This window comes from Vipera berus (genome assembly GCF_964194415.1).
Source record: "Vipera berus genome assembly, chromosome: 10".
Taxonomy (NCBI): domain Eukaryota; kingdom Metazoa; phylum Chordata; class Lepidosauria; order Squamata; family Viperidae; genus Vipera; species Vipera berus.
Window position 1 is genome coordinate 5,700,139 of NC_138213.1, and position 21,740 is coordinate 5,721,878.

The window sequence follows — 21,740 nt, forward strand, 5'->3', positions numbered from 1 at the left end:
AGAGAATCCCAGCCCCGCCTGGGCTTCAGAAATTTTGAAGGGAACCAAGATGGAGCTTAGGGCCATACCGACCTGGGGCTTATTTGTCACATTGGATGCGTTCAGAGTTTGGCCATTTGGCGTTCTGCCGCTCAGCTGAGAGGACCCGAGGGAGATCTCCTGAGACGCCAGTCTGTTTGCCGAAGTCTGGCAGGAGCCCAGCTGCTTTGAGGTTTTGCACGGGGTGCCGTCTGACTCCTGTGGAGAAAGGAGCGGAAGGATGACTCCGTCCGTTGCAGCGCCTTCAGAAAACTACATGCAAATACGAGAAATCTGTCAAAACACAGGTGCCCCTTGAGCTACGACTTTAATGGAATGTCCTGCAATTTCCATCGTTAAGTCACGATGGTCGTAAGTTGAAGCACTCAAGTGAATTCACCTGATTTTACTCTTTTTCTTCTTCTTTTTGGCGGCGGTCATTAAGCAAATCAATATATCAATGCAAATTGCATCACGTGACTATGGAAGGCTGTGACCGGAAATACAGGTGAGGTGGTTGCCAAGTATCCACCATGAGGACATGTGACTGTTGTGTGTCTCTCTTGTGTGTGTTTTGTGCAACCCTTGGAACTCCAGAACGGGGTCATAAGTAACTCTTGGGGGAGCATCCTCATAACTCTGAATGATCACTAAAGAGCCACTAAGTGGAGGCTATCTTTAAGTGGATGGATACTTACTCCCTTCTGTTCTGACAGACAGACCGACTTTATAGCTCAGGAATGCTTCTAAATTATATTTCATAATCTTCATATGTTTACTACTAGACAATTGCAGGGCTAAACAATGCAACAGGGTTTTCTGGATAGAATTCCAAAATTTGCAGCCCTATCAAGGGCGGCTTCTGGATTGCCGTTTCCTCACATGCTTGGGATTTTTCCAATTCGCTAAGGAGGCCTTGTGTTTTATTTTAGGCAAATAATAATAATAATAATAATAATAATAATAATAATAATAATAATAATAATAATAATAATAATAATAATAATAATAATAATAATAATAATAATAATGTTGGAAGGGACCTTGGAGGTCATCTAGTCCAACCCCCTGTTCAGGCAGGAAACCCTATACCATTTCAGACAAATGGCTGTCCAATCTCTTCTTAAAAGCTTCCAGTGTTGGAGCATTCACCACCTCTGGAGGCAGGTTGTTCCACTGGTTAATAGTTTTAACTGTCAGGAAATTTCTCCTTAGTTCTAGGTTGCTTCTCTCTTTGGTTAGTTTCCATCTGTTGCTTCTTGTCTTGGTGTCAGGCGCTTTGGAGAATAGTTTGACTCCCTCTTCTTTTGGGGGGCAGCCCCTGAGATATTGGAACACTGCTATCATGTCACCCCTATTCCTTCTCTTCATTAAACTAGACCTACCCAATGTTTCTCAACCTGGGGCAATTCTTAAGACGTGTGGACTTCAAGTCCCAGAATTCCTCAGCCGGAGTGCTGAGAGTCGAAGTCTTAAAAGTTGCAAGTCTGAGAATCCTTGTCCTCAGGCATTTAGAGGCAACGGTACAGTAATTCCATCTGAATTGGATCAGGACGTGATACTTACTACGTCGCTGGAGCTGGAGAGGGTGGATGAGGATGATGAGAAGGGACCCGATGAAGAATTTGATGAATGTTTGCATGGGGTCTCTGAAGTTTTACTTCTCGGTTTTCCTAGGGACTGATTCTCTTCGGAAAGGTTGTTGTTATATTTGTCCAGCTGTTGATTATCCACTATTAATGCCACTCCGTTACCTGGTACCAAAGAGGAAAGGACAATGAGCACCGTTTCGCAATCGGTTTTGTTATCATGATAAAATGACTTTGAGAAATGAAGTTATTTCTGCAGCCAGGCACACCATGTCCCCAAATATTGTTGGATTAGAATGATAGTAGGTCCTTGATTTACAACCATTTATTTACCGGCTATTCAAAGTTACAAAGGGGCTGTGGGGGAAAAAAAGACTTGTGACAGGGTCCTCACACTTACGACTGCTGCAAAGACCCTGTGGCCCCTTCATCAGGCCCTCAGCAACTGTCACACGTTTGTCAAGATCCCAGCATCCCGCGGTCACGAGATCACCATTTGCAACTTTCCCAGCCAGCTTCCAGCAGTCAATGGGGAAAGTGGCAGCCAAATTGCAGTCAGATGATGTCTCACTTAACAGCCATGGTGGTTCACTTAATGTCCACAGCGTAATCAGTCATAAAATTGGGTATGGTCATAGGATTCCTCACTTAGCAACCGCAACACAATTTTTCCGGTCTCCATTGTGGCGTAAGTCAAGGACTACCGATATTGCTATTTCCTTGGAAGTGATTTTCCGATAAATCAAATAAATATTTCTCAGAGTCACAGGAAGGTACCCAGATAACGGATCTAGTTTACCTTGATTCTTTTTTACCGTTTCCCTTCCCCATTTCATGCTGTATTTATTACACAACAAATCTGGCGACAATATGAACAGAGATAAGGAAAGCCAATGGAAAAGTTTAAAATACTGGAAAAACTGGAAAGCAGGCAAGGCAGAAGGGAAATAATTCAGAATGTGTTTATTATTATTATTATTATTATTATTTTTAAGTTTCCAGAGGGGGAAAAATGGTGGCCTATTTAAAGCAAAACTTTTTCAGTTCTCCAAAGAATTAGCAGAATTTTCTGCTCAGCGCCATTTAAGGAATTCCCGTTAGGCAAGTGGAACAGAAATGAAGTTTTTAGGAAACCAATTTGTCCACTCAACGTAAAGAGGGTGTTTTGCAAACTCAGCTTAATGAGGATGTTTTGTAACACAGTCTAAGAATGGCCAGACTCTGCTGAAAGTTATTTGCCTTGACGTGTGCTGTTTAAATCAGCAACTCTTCTCCATAAATATCCAGCTATGCGGAAAGGTATCTGGGTTTCTCGGTTAATGAAAAATTATCTTTGAACTTTGCATTCTCCTTTCCTCCTACGTGAAGAATTTAGCCTTCTGGGCAAACCTATAAGCCTGCCTGCAAACATCTGGCTTTTGCTTATTTGTGCTTTGTTTACTCAGAAGTACTCTATCTATCTAAATGGCTGTCATAAATTATTTCAAACTGTGATTTTCTGGATCCATGAATTCTAAGGAATTGACATCACTATTCTTCCATCCAAGTATATATTTCCAGCCCAACAAAGTCTGGTAGAGTGTAACTTTTTTTAAAAAAATAATCTTCCTTTTGAGGAAAACAATGCTAAAGCTTAATAAAAGAAATAGTTCCTTGAGTTTATTTTCATGCAGTGAAGCATTGCTTCAGAAGTGGCTTGCCTAGTGGAGCCATTTCCAAATAGGTCCATAAATTCAATTTTAATGCTTAATTGCTTGAACCATTTGGGATCAAGCTGTTTTCTCAATCTACTGCTGCCCAATCCAGCTTAATGCTGGTTAGAATATTTGGAATAACTTAGCAATAGGCCAATGGCTTCTGATTCCTCTTATATTATTACAGAATTATTTTGCTACTTCTCAGCATAAGGTTAATGCCAGGCAAACCTTTGTGCAGATTTAGCTGTTGTTATTCTCTGATTCTTTATGTTGATCTGTAGCTGGTTTTAAAAATCAAAACTGTGAGCCTTTCAATTGCAGACTCAATTAAGTACCTGAAAGTTACTCCGCAAACATCGGAAGTTCCGACTGACCTATGTGGGGGTCAATTGGAACTTCAAATGTTCGCTAAGCAACCAGGTGTAAGTCAAGGGCTAACTCTACTAATCCCAGATTTGAAGTTCTGACGGTTGAGCTATCCCGTCACCGTACTTAGGGTGCCTGGCAAACCCCAGGCCCATTTACAGCCGTCTGCAGGATCCCACAGTCATGGGAACATGTTTTTGCAATGGTTTTGCAAAACAAAACAAAACAACCAAGTATTTCTGTTTTTTTGGCAAAGCAGGCCCCGAGCAAAGCATGGGTTTGCTTAACAACCGCTGCCAAAAACGTTGTGCCATTGTGGGTCACTTATGTGACCAACCTGCTTTACAACCATCACAGGCAAGCTGCGTTAGTTGTATCTCAAGGACTCTTTGCAATATTGCTGCACGAACTTCTAAAGTCTCTTACCATTGCATGACGTCTCGGCATTATTCTGTATCCCCCACTGCTTGGATATCCACTCTCTGTAGGTCACCACTTCCTGCGTAACCCGGATAATTCTTCCTAATATACTGCAACATTTAAAGACAAAATTTATATATATATATATATACTGGATTGGAAGGTGGGGGGGGGGGAAAGAAAGAGATCAGCAATGCCTCTGGCTGAAACACCAAATCTTTGTTTACCTTTCGCTTTCGTTATTGGGATAACATTTAGCTATTGGTGAGACTGCGTGGCTTAGAACAACGTAGGCATAATCGAAGGCCTGCTTAACTTGCATGGCGCCGTAAGAACTTCTTCCAACATCATTGCCTTTTTTTTAAAAAAAAAAGAACAATAGAAAAAAACAGCAGTTAGGAAAAAAGTAGTCAGAAGTTAGAGACAGGGGAAAAAAATCCTATTATAACCATCCTAAGTGTGGTTATTTCATAGCCTTGTTCAGAAGCCTTTAACCGGGGTCTTCAAACTTGGCCCTTTTTAATGACTTGCGGACTTCAACTCCCAGAATTCCTCAGCCAGCGTGCCTGGATGAGGAATTCTGGGAGTTGAAGTCCGCACGTCATCAAAGGGCCAAGTTGACCCCTGCCTCTAACCATTTCTGCTATTCTTCCAAATTAGAAACAAAGCTACAGTCATATGGCTCTAGTTGGAGATAGTCTTTGATCTAACATAATGGAGCCTGTGACAGTTGTTTAAATGGATCTGTCACACGATCGATCATTTTATAGTTACCCAAAGGACTCCTCTAGAAGTTGCTGACAGCAACTCCCAGCATCCTGGGCCACTGGTGATGTTGGCTGGTAGCACATGTTCTGGGGTTCCAACTGGGAAGGGCGGGGCTAATTCAACAGGTAATCCAGACCTAGCAGTGCCAGAGATCCAACTTTCTAAAAGAGTCGAGTATAATTATAAAACGCAGGAGATGCCTTGGCAAATCTCATTTGGGCGGCTTTGGGTGCTCTCCAGGAGATGGTTTGAAAATTTCAACTATAGAAGAATGTTATAGTCAGATTATCCATTGGGCCTGTCTTTGGGATCAGGAGATTCTCCTGTGGCTTCCAATTATTCATCAGGCTTTGGGATTCAAAGTGCTGGCAAAAATATTTAAAAATGTATCCGGGTTCAAAAGCCTGATCTCTAGCAATCACCTTTTTCCAAATAAGCTTTCTCATTCAAGTAGAGGCAGCAGATCAGCACTACAAAACTCCAGGCAATGACTAGACAGCAGCAAAGAGCTACAGGAATAGAGACCCAGGCCCTTCCCTCACATGTAATCCCATTTTGTTTTATTTATTTTATTTTAGTATGAAATTTATTTGCTGCCCATCTCATACCCAACGACTCTGGGCGGCTTACAACATAATCTTTAAGTCTACTAAACTGGCTGTATGTTCCAAATCAGGCAAACATATTAGTCAATCCTGAATAAATCAAGCCACAAGAAAAATATCGGGGAAAGACGGAATCAGGAATGAAATATTTTCACTGGCTTCCACGCTGTACATCAAAAACCTCTCTTAATCTAATGCAAAACCCCAATACCTGGTTGCAGTGGATCTTCAATATACAACATTGATGGTCTGTAACCATCTAGCATATTCTTCTGAACTTCATCCTTGGCTACGTAGGAACCCCCATCCTTGATTCGGATCCCTGTTTTCAGGTAGTTGAAATGACGGCCGTATAGTTCAAAAAATTCTATTAAAAGGACGCCGTAATTGGCATTGGGGGTGCAGGCGTCCCCCCTGGGATGTAGCTGTTGGAAACAAGCAAAAGGGGTTGAGAAAACCCAACTTCAATTTTCTGGACCATCCCATTCAAAAAACATACGAAGAATGGCTGCGTGACTTGGGTTTTGACTAGTCTAAAGAAAAGAAAAAATAGGGGCATCTGAGGGGCTGCCACAAGGCAGAGGGGGCCAGGTTGTTCACCAAAGCACCAGAGGGCAGGACGAGAAACAATAGTTGGAAACCGATCAAGGAGAGAAGCAACCTGGAATTAAGGAGAAACTTCCTGACAGCGAGGACAATCAACCAGTGCAACAGCTTACCCCCCAAAATTGTAGGCACTCCATCACTGGAGATTTACACATCATGGTACACTTTTGCTATTTCTTTATTTCCTGCCTTTATTATTTTAACAAATAACTCAAGAAAGTAAACATATCCAACGCGCCTTTCTCCTCCAACTGATTTTTTTTTTACAAAAATTGAATTCTATACCATTATGAGCAGTAAGGGATATGCAACAATTAGGACACATATTCATGAACCGTCAGAAAAGAATTTTAACTTACTTGGAGGAAGCTGACAGCCATTAAAAAAAGACTGTAAGATCCAATTCCACCTGTGAATACTTCATTGAGGTCCCTTTGCAATAAGAACTGTTTCAATACTAAAACTAAATATGGCAATACAGGATATTTCTGGAAAAAAGAAAAAGAAGATGGAAATTAAATTTTTACTTCTTGGGTGATGTCCAGTTAGAACAGTGTTTCTTAACCTCGGCCCCTCTAAGATGGGCGGACTTCAACTCCCAGAATTCCATGGAATTCAGAGCAGAGTAACTACAGATTAGATAAGACAGGGCAACTTCATTGAAAAGTTTTTCTTTGACATATCTATCTGTATACAGGTTGAATGTCAAATGTTATCCGCCCTTCTGCCATAAAATCCTGATAATTCTAATAATTTGCCTGCAGCTCCAGGAACAAAAAGTTACTGCCAAGATTAAAACAATCGGTATGCAGCACTGAAGGCCAAACTTCGCTTGCCTTTAAAACTGAAACACAGTTTGGATATGGAAATATTATTTTCGGGGAACAGGAAGCGGGGGGGGGGGGGAAATAAAGGAGAATATTTGTAGTGCAGGGTTGACAGGTGGGGTCCTTGGTGCCTCGCTGAGCTTGCGTTGTTTTCTTGCAGACGTTTCATGGGGGGGGGGGAGAATCCCAAATTCTAATTTTAAAAGCGCTGTGCTCTCTAGTGGATAGGATGAAAAATGACAAGCATTGCTAGAGGCGTGTGCTCTGAATTATTATTATTTTCCCCTCTCTGAAATTTTCAACGTGCCCTTTGCGAGAAGACAGGCAAACAGCCTCTGATGTTTTTCTTTTCCTCTATGCATATTGCAGGAGCCTGATTTAGCATCTTGGGGCTCCGAAAGGTGACCCCTTGGTTCAACCATCTCCACTGTGAGGTCCTTGGTGGTCTCTGAGCTCGGTTGTTTTTCTTGCAGACAGCTGGTTTGAAAGAGAGATCAAAGAGGCCATCAAAACTGAACAGCCCTCTCTCAACAGAGGGGGAGAGATACGACACCATCTATCTCCAGTTTACAACACAATCCTTTCAACAGTTCCAAGAAGGCTCCACACCCATTTGCACCACTCAGGTGACCCTGAGGACATAGATAAACCTCCAAGTGGCCTCAATGACTCTCTAAAAGAATACAAATGACCAGCTGTCTGCAAGGAGTATAAATCCTTCCGTTCCCCAAGAGCTGAAGAAGCTTCTTGGATGAGAAGGGAAACCCTGTTGCCTCTTGAAAAAGCGCATCTTTGAGACAACTATGACCTGGATGACTGAGAATCTCCATAGACATAGACAATATTGTATTGCTTAGCCAGAGAGATTACAAATTGAAAGGAGATTGTGCAAAATGTCAAGCTCACTCCTTTTCCACACTGCCCTAAAGGCCTGTTCTACAAGGAGTTGTACAAGTATTTTAAGTTACAAATTAGCAGTTATGTTATGAGCTTAACTAGCAGGTGTGACCTGAAAGAAAGTCTATGTTGTCACTGTGAAAGCAAACAAGTTGATAGTGGTTTGCTTACAAATTGACTAAATGAGTCAAATGTCTTTAGCAGACTAGAGAATGTCTAGACCAGGGGTCTTCCAACTTGGCCCTTTGATGACTTGTGGACTTCAGCTCCCAGAATTCCTCAGCTAGCATGCCTGGCTGAGGAATTCTGGGAGTTGAAGTCCACAAGTCATAAAAGGGCCAAGTTGGAAGACCCCTGGCCTACACCATCCATATTTTACTCCCCCCCAAATTTTTGGGGGAAGGCAGGGAAGAGAGGAAGGGAGAACTTAAGATTTTGCTGGGATTACATTTTGCTCATTCAGCTGAGCGCAAAGGTAAAATTTAGCATTCCTTGTGGACTTTCCCACTCGAGAATAGAAACCCGATTAAATTTTTAAAAAGTGAAGAGAAGGCATTCTCAAAAACACGTTCACCTCTGTTGTTGCTTTCAATTACAGTGTGATCATTTTATAAGAAAGGGGGAAGAAAGTTTACATTCCTCGTCAACTGACCTTAATAAAATCTCTGATGAGATAGGCAGCCTTTACCCCATTTTGTACATTAAAGCTGATATCCACTTTGACTTCAGTATAGGAGTCTGTCAGTTTAATGATAGGAACCTGAAGAAAGAGAAAACAGCATATTTGTCTTTAAAAAAAAGGTTTTCCGATAAAAGAATTGGTCTTAGTTCGGTACAGAACACCTTTAAAATTAAACCAAACAGAATTCAGGGATTTGACCTCTGCTTGCAAAGCTTAGATCCAAAGCTTTGATTTGAGGACAATTTGACTGAATCAGCTCTTCTAGCTGAACTAACAAATCAGTTCAGAATAATGAATAGAATCTTGCATCATGAGCCAATTTGAAAATTCAGCTGACTTTTATGTATATGCATACATACTTTTATACAACTAACACTTTGGACTGAATTACAAATTTAAACATAGTGCTCTATCTGTTGCACAGAGACCATTAACACGAAGCTGAGAGAATCGAGATACAATTCCAAACTCAAAACATCGGCTTTTATACATGAGTAGATAATAAGGGAAAACAAAACATTGTGGAACTTAACTATTCTTTCCCCAATGAAAAAAAAGTGATGTTTCCAAAATAAAAATAAAAATAAAAGGAGTTAAAACTTTAATTTAGCAGAAAGAATGGGTGCTTGCGTTATCCATATTTACTGATGTAATTTGCGCCATTGAAATAAATGCGCAATGCTCAAATGCTTTCAAATGATCCTGCTTGCTCTGTCAGACAGAACAGGCAGTGCATGAGAAACACCAACACAAAGGCATTTTTAAAATGATTTATATTATAATGCTTTGGTAAGACCACACTTGGAACGTTGAATCCAGTTTTGGTCACCACTATATAAAAAAGATGTTGAGACTCTAGAAAGAGTGCAGAGAAGAGCAACAAAGATGATCAGGGGACTGGAGGCTAGAACATATAAGGAACGGTTGCTGGAATTAGGTATGTCTACTTTAACGAAGAGAAGAACGAGGGGTGATATGATAGGTTTGATCCAACAGTTGAGGGGCTACCACAAAGAAGAGGGAGGGTCAAGCTATTCTCCAAAGCACTTGAAGGCAGAATAAGAAGCAATGGATGGAAACGAACCAAGGAGAGAAGCAACCTAGAACTAAGGAGAAACTTCCTGACAGTTAGAACAATTAACCAGTGGAACAGCCTGCCTCCAGAAGTTGTGAATGCTCCAACACTGGAGGTTTTTAAGAAGAGATTGGACAGCCATTTGTCTGAAATAGTATAGGGTCTCCCGCTTGAGCAGGGGGCTGGACTAGAAGACCTCTAAGGTCCCTTGCAAGTCTGTTATTTGCAAAGTAGAAGCTCCACAGGAATTGACCAATCTGACTTGAACCACCCACACACTACAGGCACCAAAAAAAAAAAAACCCCACGCACATACACAAAATTGACTTACAGTTGCTTTATCTAAAACCTTCACTGAACCTTTATCGGCCACGTTGTGCTTTCGAAGTGCTTCTTCCAGGGTCCACAGTGGCAAAGTCTCCCATTTTCCAAACACCACTAAGTCAATATCGCTGGAAAGAGAAGGCAGAAGATTAATACTCCCTTTCAGGTGAATTTTGGAATCAGAGTGGACAGAATTCTGCCGAAGAACCAGCCTATCACTTCATACCAAAGACTCCGAGCTTTCTCTAAGGGACACCTACTTCAGATACCCTTCGGCAGTTAATGAAGGCAACTTCCTGGTCTCCGACTTACGGAAACATTAGTTCATCAACCCCATCTTAGGTGTATAAATCTGTCCCGTGACTAATCTCAGCCTTCCTCGGCTAAAGGGTCTTCCCGACCCACAAATACTCGCTTCCAGTTTATTCCAGTCAAATGTTGTTAGAACGAGATAAGCTGAGGAATAAATTGGGAATGGGGAGGGGCAAGGCAGATGCTCCCCCCCTGCAAATATAGTGCTCGTTTAGTGACCACAACTGGGATTGGAAACTCGGTTAAGTGAAGCGGTCTTTAAATGAAACCACGACTGTGTTTAAGGTCTTACTTCAGTCTTTCTTTTGCTTTACAAAAGACCGGTGAAGGACCGAACTGCGAGGACTGGCCATAAAGTTACTTTTCCGTCACTGTTGTAACTGGGAACGGTTGCCAAATAAGGACGAGCTGTAAGCCGAGTTGCTTGCAGGAAAGATATAAAATGCAAATGCAAGAAATGAAAGGCACTAACCTAGTAGGTAAATATAAACCAGTCTTAAAACTTCCAAATATCTGCACCTGGGGGAGAAGAAAATCCAAACAGACAAATTAAAACCTTTCACCATAAGCATAAAGAATCAGCAGCAATGCAGACTGTTGCTGCCCTCAAATGACAGAGTTTAGCAGATCATCCAGTATATAGGATTAATCTAGAGATCAAGCTAAGCCGTAAGCGAGCAGACATTTAATATGATGTCTGAAAGTTTCTGGGGAAACTGAAGAATGCAGCCATTGTCCTTTGTAAGTTTATCCATGGCTTCACTTAATTATCCACTTGGTGTAGGACAGGGGTAGGCAACCTCGGCTCTTTTATGACTCATGGACTTCAACTTCCAGAATTCCTGAGTCAGCTATGCTGACTCAGGAATTCTGGGAGTTGAAGTCCATGAGTCATAAAAGAGCCGAGGTTGCCTACCCCTGGTGTAGGAGAACAAAGCGAATCTAAAGTCAGAGTCTTCTCAGCTGCGTCCACTCATGGATATGTTTGCTCAAACAGACTTGGTTAGCAGACAGCTTTCTAAGTTTGCAGACAACCGTGATCATTGCAGGAGCTTTCAGAAATCCTAGCAAAATCTCTGGCTACTACTTGTCTGAAGCTCCTTAATCTCTTATCTTGTGATGGACCCGGGTCAGAATCCCTGGGACAAGCACCCTCCAGATGATGCTCAAGAATCATTTTCAGATTTGCATACACCACCAAGGCAATAATAATAGCACTTAAGATTTATATGCCGCTTCACAGCCCTCTCTAAGCGGTTTACAGAGTCAGCCTATTTCCCCAACTATCTGGGTCCTCATTTTACCGACCTGGGAAGGACGGAAGGCTGAGTCAACCTTGAGCCGGTCGGGATCGAACTCCTGGCAGTGGGCAGAGTTAGCCTGCAATGCTGCACTCTAAGCACTGGGAAGGAAGGAAGGAAGGAAGGAAGGAAGGAAGGAAGGAAGGAAGGAAGGAAGGAAGGAAGGAAGGGAGGGACAAAAGCATAGACTGTTGCATGTTAGACTGGGGCATGTTGCCCACATTTTACCGACCTCAGAAGGATGGAAGGCTGAGTCAACCTTGAACCGATGAGAATCAAACTGCTGGCAGTCGCCTGCAATACTGCATTCTAACAACTGCGCCGGCACGGCTCAATAATCAGAGTGAAGGCCTATTCAAGAAAAGCTTCCCACTGATGAGAACTGCATGCTGTCCATCCTTTTAAACAAGGGCCTGGCTTTCTTTTTCAGAAGTAACCTAAGTCTCTTCCTTCCTTTGGCAGCTGTGTTATCCCGATTCCAGGATAATTAAAGCCTCTCCCAATTGCCCTAATGGTGAAGCCTGGTTGATGCCAAGAGGGCTCTCACTCACTAGGAATGTTTGTGTCTAAGCACATTCCCTGGAGTAACACAGAAATGACACAATTGCTGGCTTCTATAAATAGTTTAAGGAAAGCATGCTGAATGCCAATGCTTCTTTTATCGTTTCCTTCAAAATGCTAAGCTCACACACGTTCTTAACAGGATCCCCTCCCCCCCCTTTTTAAAAAGGATTCTAATTTTTCAGATGAACGACGATGAACCTGCCCATGGACAGCTTGCTACCAGATGTAAACAGATGATCGTGGGTTTTTTTTTTTTTTGGTTTTTGCTTCTTGCAGGTTCCAACTGAACGCAAAGGAGACCTTTGTGATCTCTGAACTTTGCTTACATGGTTTACACGTTGCCCTTTTGCAAATTATTTCGGTCACTGATCTGACTCCAAAGCTCACCGGAGCCAAAAATGTCAGCGACGTGTTTGCTTTAAGGTTATGTTGGGAGACTTCCAGTTCCCTTTAACTTCTTCTTGGTCTCCTTCCCACAGACTGAACTGTTGAGGGGAAGGACCAGTCAGGAATGTTGCTACCTACAAGAGGGAAATGGAATCTGAAAGTCAAAAGAGACTGGCTGATCTAGAACAGGCAACCGTTTAGGGCAGGGGGTGTCCGACCTTGGCCACTTTTAAGATTTGTGGACTTCAACTCCCAGAATTCCCCAGCCAGCATGGCTGGGTAGGGGATTCTGGGAGTTGGGAAGTCCACAAGTCTTCAAATGGCTAAGTTTGAGACCCCTGCTTTAACACAAGGTGCAAACTCATCCCAAGACCTTTTGCTGATCGTATCGTTCGACGTGGCTGGCTGAGGAATTCTGGGAGTTGACGTTGACAAGTCTTAAAATGGTCAAGGTTGGGCACCCCTAGTTTAGGGCATCCATCTTGCAGATTAATTGGACAAGGAAACCTTTTTATCGATAGTATTTGCTCCTCTCAAATTCCAACTCATCCCTTTGGCCAGGGTGACCGAGATGAACACGCAATACGGCTGAATCACCATTTCAGACCCGACTGAAGCTATGCAAATGTAGAATAAAGACTGCCTCATTTTAGCACCAGATTTCCGGATTTTTTTTTTAAACTGCAAAATGGTGGAGTTTCTGTCTTGAATACCGTTGAACGTCACCTAAAGTCTACACAGCTATTGGACAAGAAACGCCGGCATCTTCGGCAACTTAAGAGAGTTTGCTAAACTTACATCCGCATTGGGCCAGAGTTCCTTTATTACGTTTTCTATCCTGTTCACCACCTCCATCCGCATTCTTTCCTCTTCGGGTCGAGGAGACATGTACTTGTAGAAGTCATTGATTTCTTCGTGAAGGCTGAAAAAGAAGAGGGCTGGATTAGCAAAATTACATACTCACGCGGAAAGGGGAGAGGGGGACTTAAGAGTGTTTCGTCTGGGGCTTGATGTAGGCTTACTCAGAAACCATTTTAATCAAGCTCGAGGGGAAATGGAGGACTTTTTAAGTCCCATCCTATAAAAATGCCTCTCAGGGCCCAGAAGGAAATCCCAAGCCAGCCTTAGCCTGGTGATACATTAGCTACGAGAGAACCAACAGGCTGGAAGAGAGAGCATTTAATACTTCTACCGCCCACAAGTTCTCTTTGGCCATCTGTTCTGTGGCACAGAATCGGAAGATAAGAACTGAGGTGAGAAGCTGGAAGACAGCCTGGAGGTATTGCAGAGATGGCCTCGAAGAAAGTAAGTTGCCCAAGTAGAAAGGGAAAGGGTGAGAAAGAAACTCAAGACTGCCCCATCTTGATGCTCTTTGGTCTAAGAGGAAGAGGAAGGGGGAAACGATGTCAGGCTTTCAGAAACTGTTATTTATTTATTTATTTATTATTTGGATTTATATACCGCCCCTCTCCCGAAGGACTCGGGGCGGTGTACAGGGCAATTAAAACACTATATACAACACATAATATACAAAAATTAAAATAAATTAAACCAAGTAGCCCTAAACAATAAAACACGTCCTAAAATTTAATATTTGCCTCTGACAAATACTAAGTTTAAGTTAATATCACTCCAGGCGCATCTGTCCTTCATACATGTTATTATAGATAGTCCCCAACTTACTATCACAAGCAAGACCAAACTTCCATTGCTAATCAAGGCAGTTGTTAAGGGAGTTATGTCCTATTTGCCACAGTTAAGGAATCACTTCGGTTGTTAAGTGAATCCTGCGGTCATTACACAAATCTGGCTCTGCCCCCCCCCCCACCCTATTGACTTTGCTGTCAGAAGCCAGCTGCAAAGGTCGTAAATGGTGAACGTGTGATCCCGGGATGTACAAGCAAAAAAAAACACAAAACAAAACAAAACACACTGATTGCCAATTTTGATTTTCATCACGTGACCCTGGGGATGCCAGGATGAATGTTACGTGTGAGGACTGATCACTTTGTTTAACTTTGATTGGTTGCTCAACTAATGGTTCTTAGTCAAGGATGGTCAATAAAACAGGAGTTCTAGTATTTCTTGCCGGGCCTGTTTCCTGACCTGATTTACCTCGAAGGCTGGCAGATTTAGACGCAAACAACTGATGGTGAAAAACCTAGGAGGGAGGACATGGATTATACTTCAGATATGTGCAACGCGCAAAAGACTTTCTTGCTGCTGATAACGGAGAAGATGTGTAGCTCGCGGTTGAGAAGCTTTTTTTCCTTGCAGACATTTCATTACCCAACTAGGTAACGTCATCAGTGCTCGATGATGACGACGTAGCACTGCTGACGTTGCCCAGAAACGTCTGCAAGAAAACAACGCAGCTCAGAGAACACCAAAGACCCCTCACTTTCGTGTTTATTACGACGGTTTAGCAGATTACACAGGGAAGTTAAATGTGGCCCGAACCACAATTTTAGGCTGCAGATGGGAAGACCCAACATCCTGAAGCCACAAACAGGCAGCCCACACTTTCACCTAAGGATGACATCCTGAATGTCAGCAAAACACCGCCCTCTCCCTAGAAAGACCCAGATATCAACAGCATACCATGTTGACACTAATAGTTAATATTAACCGCTCTGATAAATGCAGTCAACATACTGTACAAGAGGCCAGCCTGTCCTCCATTATGATTTTTTTTTTGCGATACAAATCAACAGTTATACGATTACAAGGCTTTGTTTGTGGCCCTCTTGTTGGTGGGGGGAAAGAGAGGAACTTTTCTCTCTGCTTCTCTCGTGTGAGAGTGGGCCTAAGAAGCAACCTGGAATTAAGGAGAAACTTCCTGACAGTGAGGAAAATCAAACAGTGGAACATGCTTGCCCCCAGAAATCGTGGGCGCTCCATCACTGGAAATTTTTTAGAAGAGACTGGACAATCACCTGTCTGAGATGGTGCAGCTTCTCCTGCTTGAGCAGGGGGCTGGACTAGAAGACCTCCAAGGTCCCTTCCAGCTATTCTATTGTATTCTATTGTATTCTATTGTATTCTATTCTATTGTATTCTATTCTAATTCTTATTCTACCCTATTCATTATTCTCTATTCTATTCTATTCTATTCTATTCTATTCTATTCTATTCTATTCTATTCTATTCTATTCTATTCTATTCTATTCTACTCTACTCTATTCCTTGTTCTCTATTCTATTCTCTATTCCTTGTTCTGTATTCTATTCTATTCTAGCTCCTATTCTATTCCAGATTCTGTTCTATTCTACTCTACTCTACTCTACACTATTCTAATTCTATTCCTTAAACCTGTGTCTCTCTCCATGCCAACAACTTTAAGATGTGTGGACTTCAACTTCCAGAATTAAATGATAGTGCAATACTGGTGAATATCGTAGCTTGGGGCTAGGATGAGGGCGGAGATTCGTTCTCCGAGCTTGCAGGTTGGTTTCTGAACATTTCAATACCAGGCTAGATAACATCTTCAGCAAAGTTTAGGGGATGTCAGTGTTCCTCTGTTTGTAAGGGCTTCAGGTATGCTTGTGTCAACTGAGGGTCTTGTGATGGGTCAGGTGTGAGTCGAGCCTCTCACAGATGACTCACACCTGACCCATCACAAGACCCTCACTTGGCACAACCACACCTGAAGCCCTTAGGAACACCAACACTGACATCCCCTCGAAACTTGGCTGAAGGTGTTACCTAGCCTGGTAACGAAACGTTCAAAAACCAACCCATAAGCTCGGAGAACGCATAAAGAAGAGTGTTCAAGGAAGGGACTTAAATGGTCAGCCCTCAAAATCCAATAAGACATTTCTGGTAAGACACCCCCCCTCCCCCCCCCCGAGGTCCCTTCCAACTCAAGTTATCCTGTTATAGGGTCAGGCACACAACCCACAGAGTGCTTCACCGTAATTGGAGGGGTTGTTTATTGATTTATTAAACAAATGTATATAGCTGCACAACTCAGACATAGCCGTCTCTGGGCAGTTTACAAAACCCTGCCTGCCTTTCTTTTTTTTTTTAAACAGGGAAATATTGGAAGTGCCACAACCACATCTTAATTCCTTAAAAAAAACCTTAAAAGAGACTTAAGGAAAAACAGATGGGAATTATTTCCAGTATCGTCAAAACTGCTCACTGCTCATGGTCGATTCTTATGTTTACTGGGAACGTATCCAAAAGCCACCAAACTTCATTAACATTATTATTATTATTTTTTTAGCAAAGGAGGTCATTTTCTAGTACATTCTTCTACCCAATGTTGAACAGGGTGATGCTTATTCTAACCCAGATCATACTGGGGCAAGTGTGTTTAAAAATAAAATTAGGAAATATGATCAACGGGATGTCATGTAGCACGCTCTCTGCAAGTCTCCAAACACAACTAACTTTGCTAAAAGGGGAAGGGGATCATAGAGCTGTCTGAACCTCGTGTTCTCCTTCATTATTTTTTAAAAATTTACAAACACGCTATTAAAAATATGCAACCATGTCAAAACATGAAATTAAGCTACAACTGTGCCTAATCTATTAATTCCAAGTACCAAACTTAGTTTTTAGCTGTTACGATAATTTTTTGCCATATTCTTTATCCGACTAGGGAAAAAAGGATGGGCTCCTTCAACTGAAACCAATGGTTAACAGAAAATTCTTGCACTCAACTCACTTCAAGACAAATATTTACGTTAAAAAAAAACAACAACCTTAAAGCACAAACAGAAACGTATCCCCCATATTTCTGTGCTGAAGTAATGGTCCTAATTTTAATCAGTCAATCTAGCTGCAAGAATCTTCCTGGCGATAACTGATCACTGTAGAACAACACAGTCCTACCCAAATAATTGTATCATCACTAAGGCTGTATGCAACAGTAGCAATAGAATAATGTACCACATATTAACAATTATTACTAGTGCTACCTTTGCAAAGCTGGGAGAAAAAAAACACCAGGCTATTGGTTATATGGATGCTAAAAATGTCATAGTGGTGTTGATGAGTTCAATCACCTTTGTGCAGCAAGATTTGCTACCTAAATGACGGCATAAAAGAATGTTGAATTTCTAAGAGTTTCTGAAACTAATAAAGCTCAATTTTAGGTACAAAAATATACATATCCACTTCAGTATTTAAAAATTAACTGTAATATATCAATGTATGTTAAGACCAATAGAATCTCCAAATTCCATCACAAACATATAAAAGGTTATTAAAAATTATGAAATCAACTCTATTATGTTACCCTAATGGCTCTTTAACTTCATTATTTTGTTGCATTACCAAAGGCCAAGACTATTTAACCCAATGGTTCAAGCAACCATTTGAGAGTATTTGGAATTGATCTGGTTATAACTTTGATAGTTAAGCCCCTTTATATTACCTTTAGACTTTCAGACTGATAGCTATTTTTCCTTCAAGGACCTGTCAAAGTAATTTAGGAATATCGTTTTCCATCCCTGGGGCAGGCAGCAAAGATTAGAAAACAACACAGCTAAAAGAATTGCTTGCTAAGTCAAGTTGGCAGTTTCACATTCTTATGAAGCAAAGTTGTTTGAAAAGAGAGAAAAATAAGACAAACGATTAATCTGAAAAAATATATCAGGAAAGCTAAAAATGACCTAGAGATGCTGGAAACATCAAGGCAAATGAATGACCACGGAATTCACTCGCAAGTTGCTGTCCAAAGTTGTGCATGGACGAGCGGGTATCCTGATATGCTATTTCCCTTTCTTTTAAACACAGGAATATTGCCACAACCGTGTCTTAATTCCTTATAACAGGGCTTTTCAACCAGTGGTACGGGTACCACCGGTGGTACATTGGCACCTGGCAGGTGGTACATGGCCATCCTAGAAAAGCGGTAGCAGGGGAGGGGAATGAGCTCAACTGGTGGCAGCACCGCACAAGCCTGAGCGAGAGACGGCTGGAGCTGCAGGGCTGTCAGGGCTCAGCGGAAGCGCCAGGATCAGCGCCAGGCTCCAGCTGGAGCTCAGCACTGATCCCGGCGTTTCTGCTGAGCCCAGAAGAAGCCCCGATCAGCTGGAATGTTGCAGCATCTCCAGGGTCTTGTGACTTACATTCAGATGCTTGGCAACCGATTCATATTTATGACAGTCACAGTGTCCCAGGGTCATGTGAAGTGACCCAAACCTGCTGCAACCACCCAGCAGAAGGGGGGGGATAAAAACCAAACACCCACCCCACCCCACTGCCAATCCTCAACAGAAATGCTCAGTGAAAACCTCAGACAGGAGGAAGAGCGCCGCTGGGCGGGCAGGCAGATGTCTTGCTTGGCTGTGGTTTGGGGGGGGCACTTTTTTCAGTGCCATTGTAACTTCGAACAGTCACTAAGTGATCTGTTGTAAGTCGAGGACTACCTGTACTTCATCACTTTTTTCCTTTTTTTCCCCTTTTTGGGGGGGGGGGTCATCAAGTTTTGGACCCTTGCTAGGTGGTACTCGGATGTTGCCATATCCTAAAAGTGGTACCGTGGGTGAAAAGGTTGAAAAGCCCTGCCTTATAAAAGTTTAGAGGCATGAAGAAGAACAGCAGGGAATTATTTTCAGGGTCATTAAAAGCTGCCAAGTTCCCAAAATAATTACCATAATATTCATAACAGAAGCATAAGAAAACACACCTGTAGAGTTATGTAATCTTACACACCACGGCCAAAGGCTGAGTAGCCATCAGGAGTCAATGCAATGGAGAGGGGTGTGAACTTCGGTTTGGGAGGGCTGAGGCCCAATCCTGTCTTTCTTGTAGATGTGTTAACATCAGCTTGCCATCTACGCAACAGGAACAATGTGTGCTTTACTCACAGAGTGACGTTGCGAGGATTAAGAAGGATTTTACAAAAGGACCTGAGATCAAGAAAATGGGGATCATCCTAGGATAGCAAACAAACCTGGGGGAACAAGTTTCTGCTTTCTTGGTTTTATGGCCCTGGCCTTATTTCACTATCTCAAAGCTAGAGTTAAGATTCGCAGACTGAGGTGAGGAAAATGTTTTACGGTGCCTGAAAAACAAGCAATCTTTCTGGCATTCCCCACAAATGGAACTATCTCTGAAAGAAAAGGCAACCGTCATAGATAAAATAGCAGGACCAGCATCCAGAAAGATAGATCAGCAAGAAAGACAAGTATTCTTTGACTTATAAGTAACAGTTCGTTGAGTGACCGTTCAAAGTTACAAAGGCACAGGAAAAAAGTGACCACGACTGATTTACACATTTATTTATGACCATTGCAGCATCCTCATGGTCAGGTGAGCAAAATTCAGACGCTTGGCAACCGGCACATAGTTATGATGGTCACAGTGTCCCAGGGTCAAGTAATCAACGGATGGAAACTAACCAAGGAGAGAAGCAACCTAGAACTAAGGAGAAATTTCCTGACAGTGAGAACAACTAACCAGTGGAACAGCCTGCCTCCAGAAGCTGTGAATCCTCCAACACTGGAAGTTTTTAAGAAGAGACTGGACAGCCATTTGTCTGAAATGGTATAGGGTTTCCTGCCTGAGCAGGGGGTTGGATTAGATGACCTCCAAGGTCCCTTCCAACTATTATTACGGTATTATTATTATTATTATTATTATTATTATTATTATTATTATTATTATTATTATTATTATTATTATTATATTATTATTATTACTATTCAGATCCATCAAACAGAGCCTAATGTAAAAAACTTAATCTTAGGATTAAAGTATGGCCAGCCCAGGGTTCTTTCTTTTAAAAAAAGGTAAAAAGGAGAATTTACACCTGACTACCAGATTTATTTCTTCATCTCAGTGTTGTGATTTAGGAAAGGAGAGGTGGAAGATTTACGTCTCTCTCATTTTGCTGCTGCTATTTTTAAGCAGTTGGGGTGAGATATCCTTGCCAATTTACTGCAAACCGCCCAGGGATTTAATAAATCTAACCTCTACTCTCTTCTTTTGGGGTAGGACAGAAGATTTCCAAAACTACATTAAAAAAAAATGTGGGCACTTAACCTTAGCACCCTAATTTTAAATTCTGGGGAATAGAAAGCAGGCATGTTTTTGAGGATTTAATACAACACGACAATTATCCATCACCTACCTATCTTCCCACAAATTTTATTTGTATCATTTCATACAGGAATATTAACAAATTACAGGTAGCCCTATACTTACGATTTGTTTCGTGACCGTTGAAAGTTGCAACAGCACTGGAAAAAGTGACTTAGCACCGTTTTTCATACTTATGACCGTTGCACCATCCCCGTGGTCACGTGATCAAAATCCAGACGCTTGGCAACCGGTTCATATTTACGATGATTTGCAGTGTCCCAGGATCAGGTGATCCCCTTCTGGCAAACAAAGTCAATGGGGAAGCCAGATTCGCTTAACAACCGTGGGACTAGCTTATCAAATGCAGTGATTCGCTTAATAACGCTGGCAAGAAAGGTTGTAAAATGGAGCAAAAATCACTTAACAAATGTCTCGCTTAGCAACAGATATTTTGGGCTCAATTATGGTTGCTAAGTCAAGCCCTACCTCTCCCAGATATCCTCATTTTCTATATATCACACTGTTCGAAGCAGCACCCAAGAAAATCTACTGCAGATAAGATGATGATAAGACGATGATAAGATAAGATATGATAAGCTAAGATAGGATGATAAGATAAGATGATGATAAGATGAGATAAGGTAAGGTAACCTAACCTTTATTGTCATTTTTTTTTACTGTGGGCACAACAGCACACATCAAAAATGAAATTTAGTTGCCTGCTCTCAAAGTGAACACATACATGACACACACCTAAACATGCTATACACAACATATAACCATACTGTATAACCATATCCCTGTTGGCCTTGATCTGAAATGGGATGAGTACATGTCCATGATAAGAGTCCACATTTATTTTAATATACAGGTAGAACCAAGAAACAAAATGGAAGAAAAATGTGAGAACCAGTTTTCAGACAGACGAGCAAAAATCTAATACCAGATCAGTCTGTTACCAAAACAAGGAGAAACAGACATTTCTGCCTGAAGAGATTGATTTCCAACCCTTTATATCATGGGTGGGAGAAATATTACAATAATACAAACAGTTCTTGTTGAAGGAGAGTTACAGCACTCACTCAAGTTCTTACATAAATGGATTCTTTATCGGCTCTACATTAAATCAACTAATCCAAGAAATCTTTTCTTGCCATTTCTTGCTTAGCTAGCAGAGATGTCTGACGAATATTAAGGAAGCATTTGATTTTATTGCCGGCTCTGTTCAGAACTGGGACTATGAAAGAATCCAGGTAAGAGAGGTT

The 21,740-nt window shown here is 41.7% G+C and overlaps 1 protein-coding gene across 4 annotated transcripts in view; it reads right to left on the reverse strand.

Moving 5' to 3' along the window:
- Positions 1–21,740, reverse strand: part of TENT4B (terminal nucleotidyltransferase 4B) — a 33,639-nt gene that overhangs the window by 4,109 nt on the left and 7,790 nt on the right. For 2 of the 4 annotated variants that reach the window (XM_081336152.1, XM_081336153.1), the window contains exons 2-11: positions 13,237–13,360; positions 10,659–10,705; positions 9,882–10,002; positions 8,446–8,553; positions 6,429–6,557; positions 5,675–5,888; positions 4,318–4,444; positions 4,097–4,200; positions 1,585–1,772; positions 73–237 (exon numbers count right to left, since the gene is read on the reverse strand). In XM_081336152.1, coding sequence (XP_081192278.1) covers positions 73–237; positions 1,585–1,772; positions 4,097–4,200; positions 4,318–4,444; positions 5,675–5,888; positions 6,429–6,557; positions 8,446–8,553; positions 9,882–10,002; positions 10,659–10,705; positions 13,237–13,360 — 1,327 coding nt within the window. Of the gene's footprint in view, positions 1–72; positions 292–1,584; positions 1,773–4,096; positions 4,201–4,317; positions 4,445–5,674; positions 5,889–6,428; positions 6,558–8,445; positions 8,554–9,881; positions 10,003–10,658; positions 10,706–13,236; positions 13,361–21,740 lie in introns of all 4 variants that reach the window. The other 2 variants (XM_081336150.1, XM_081336151.1) reach the window with 1 other exon arrangement.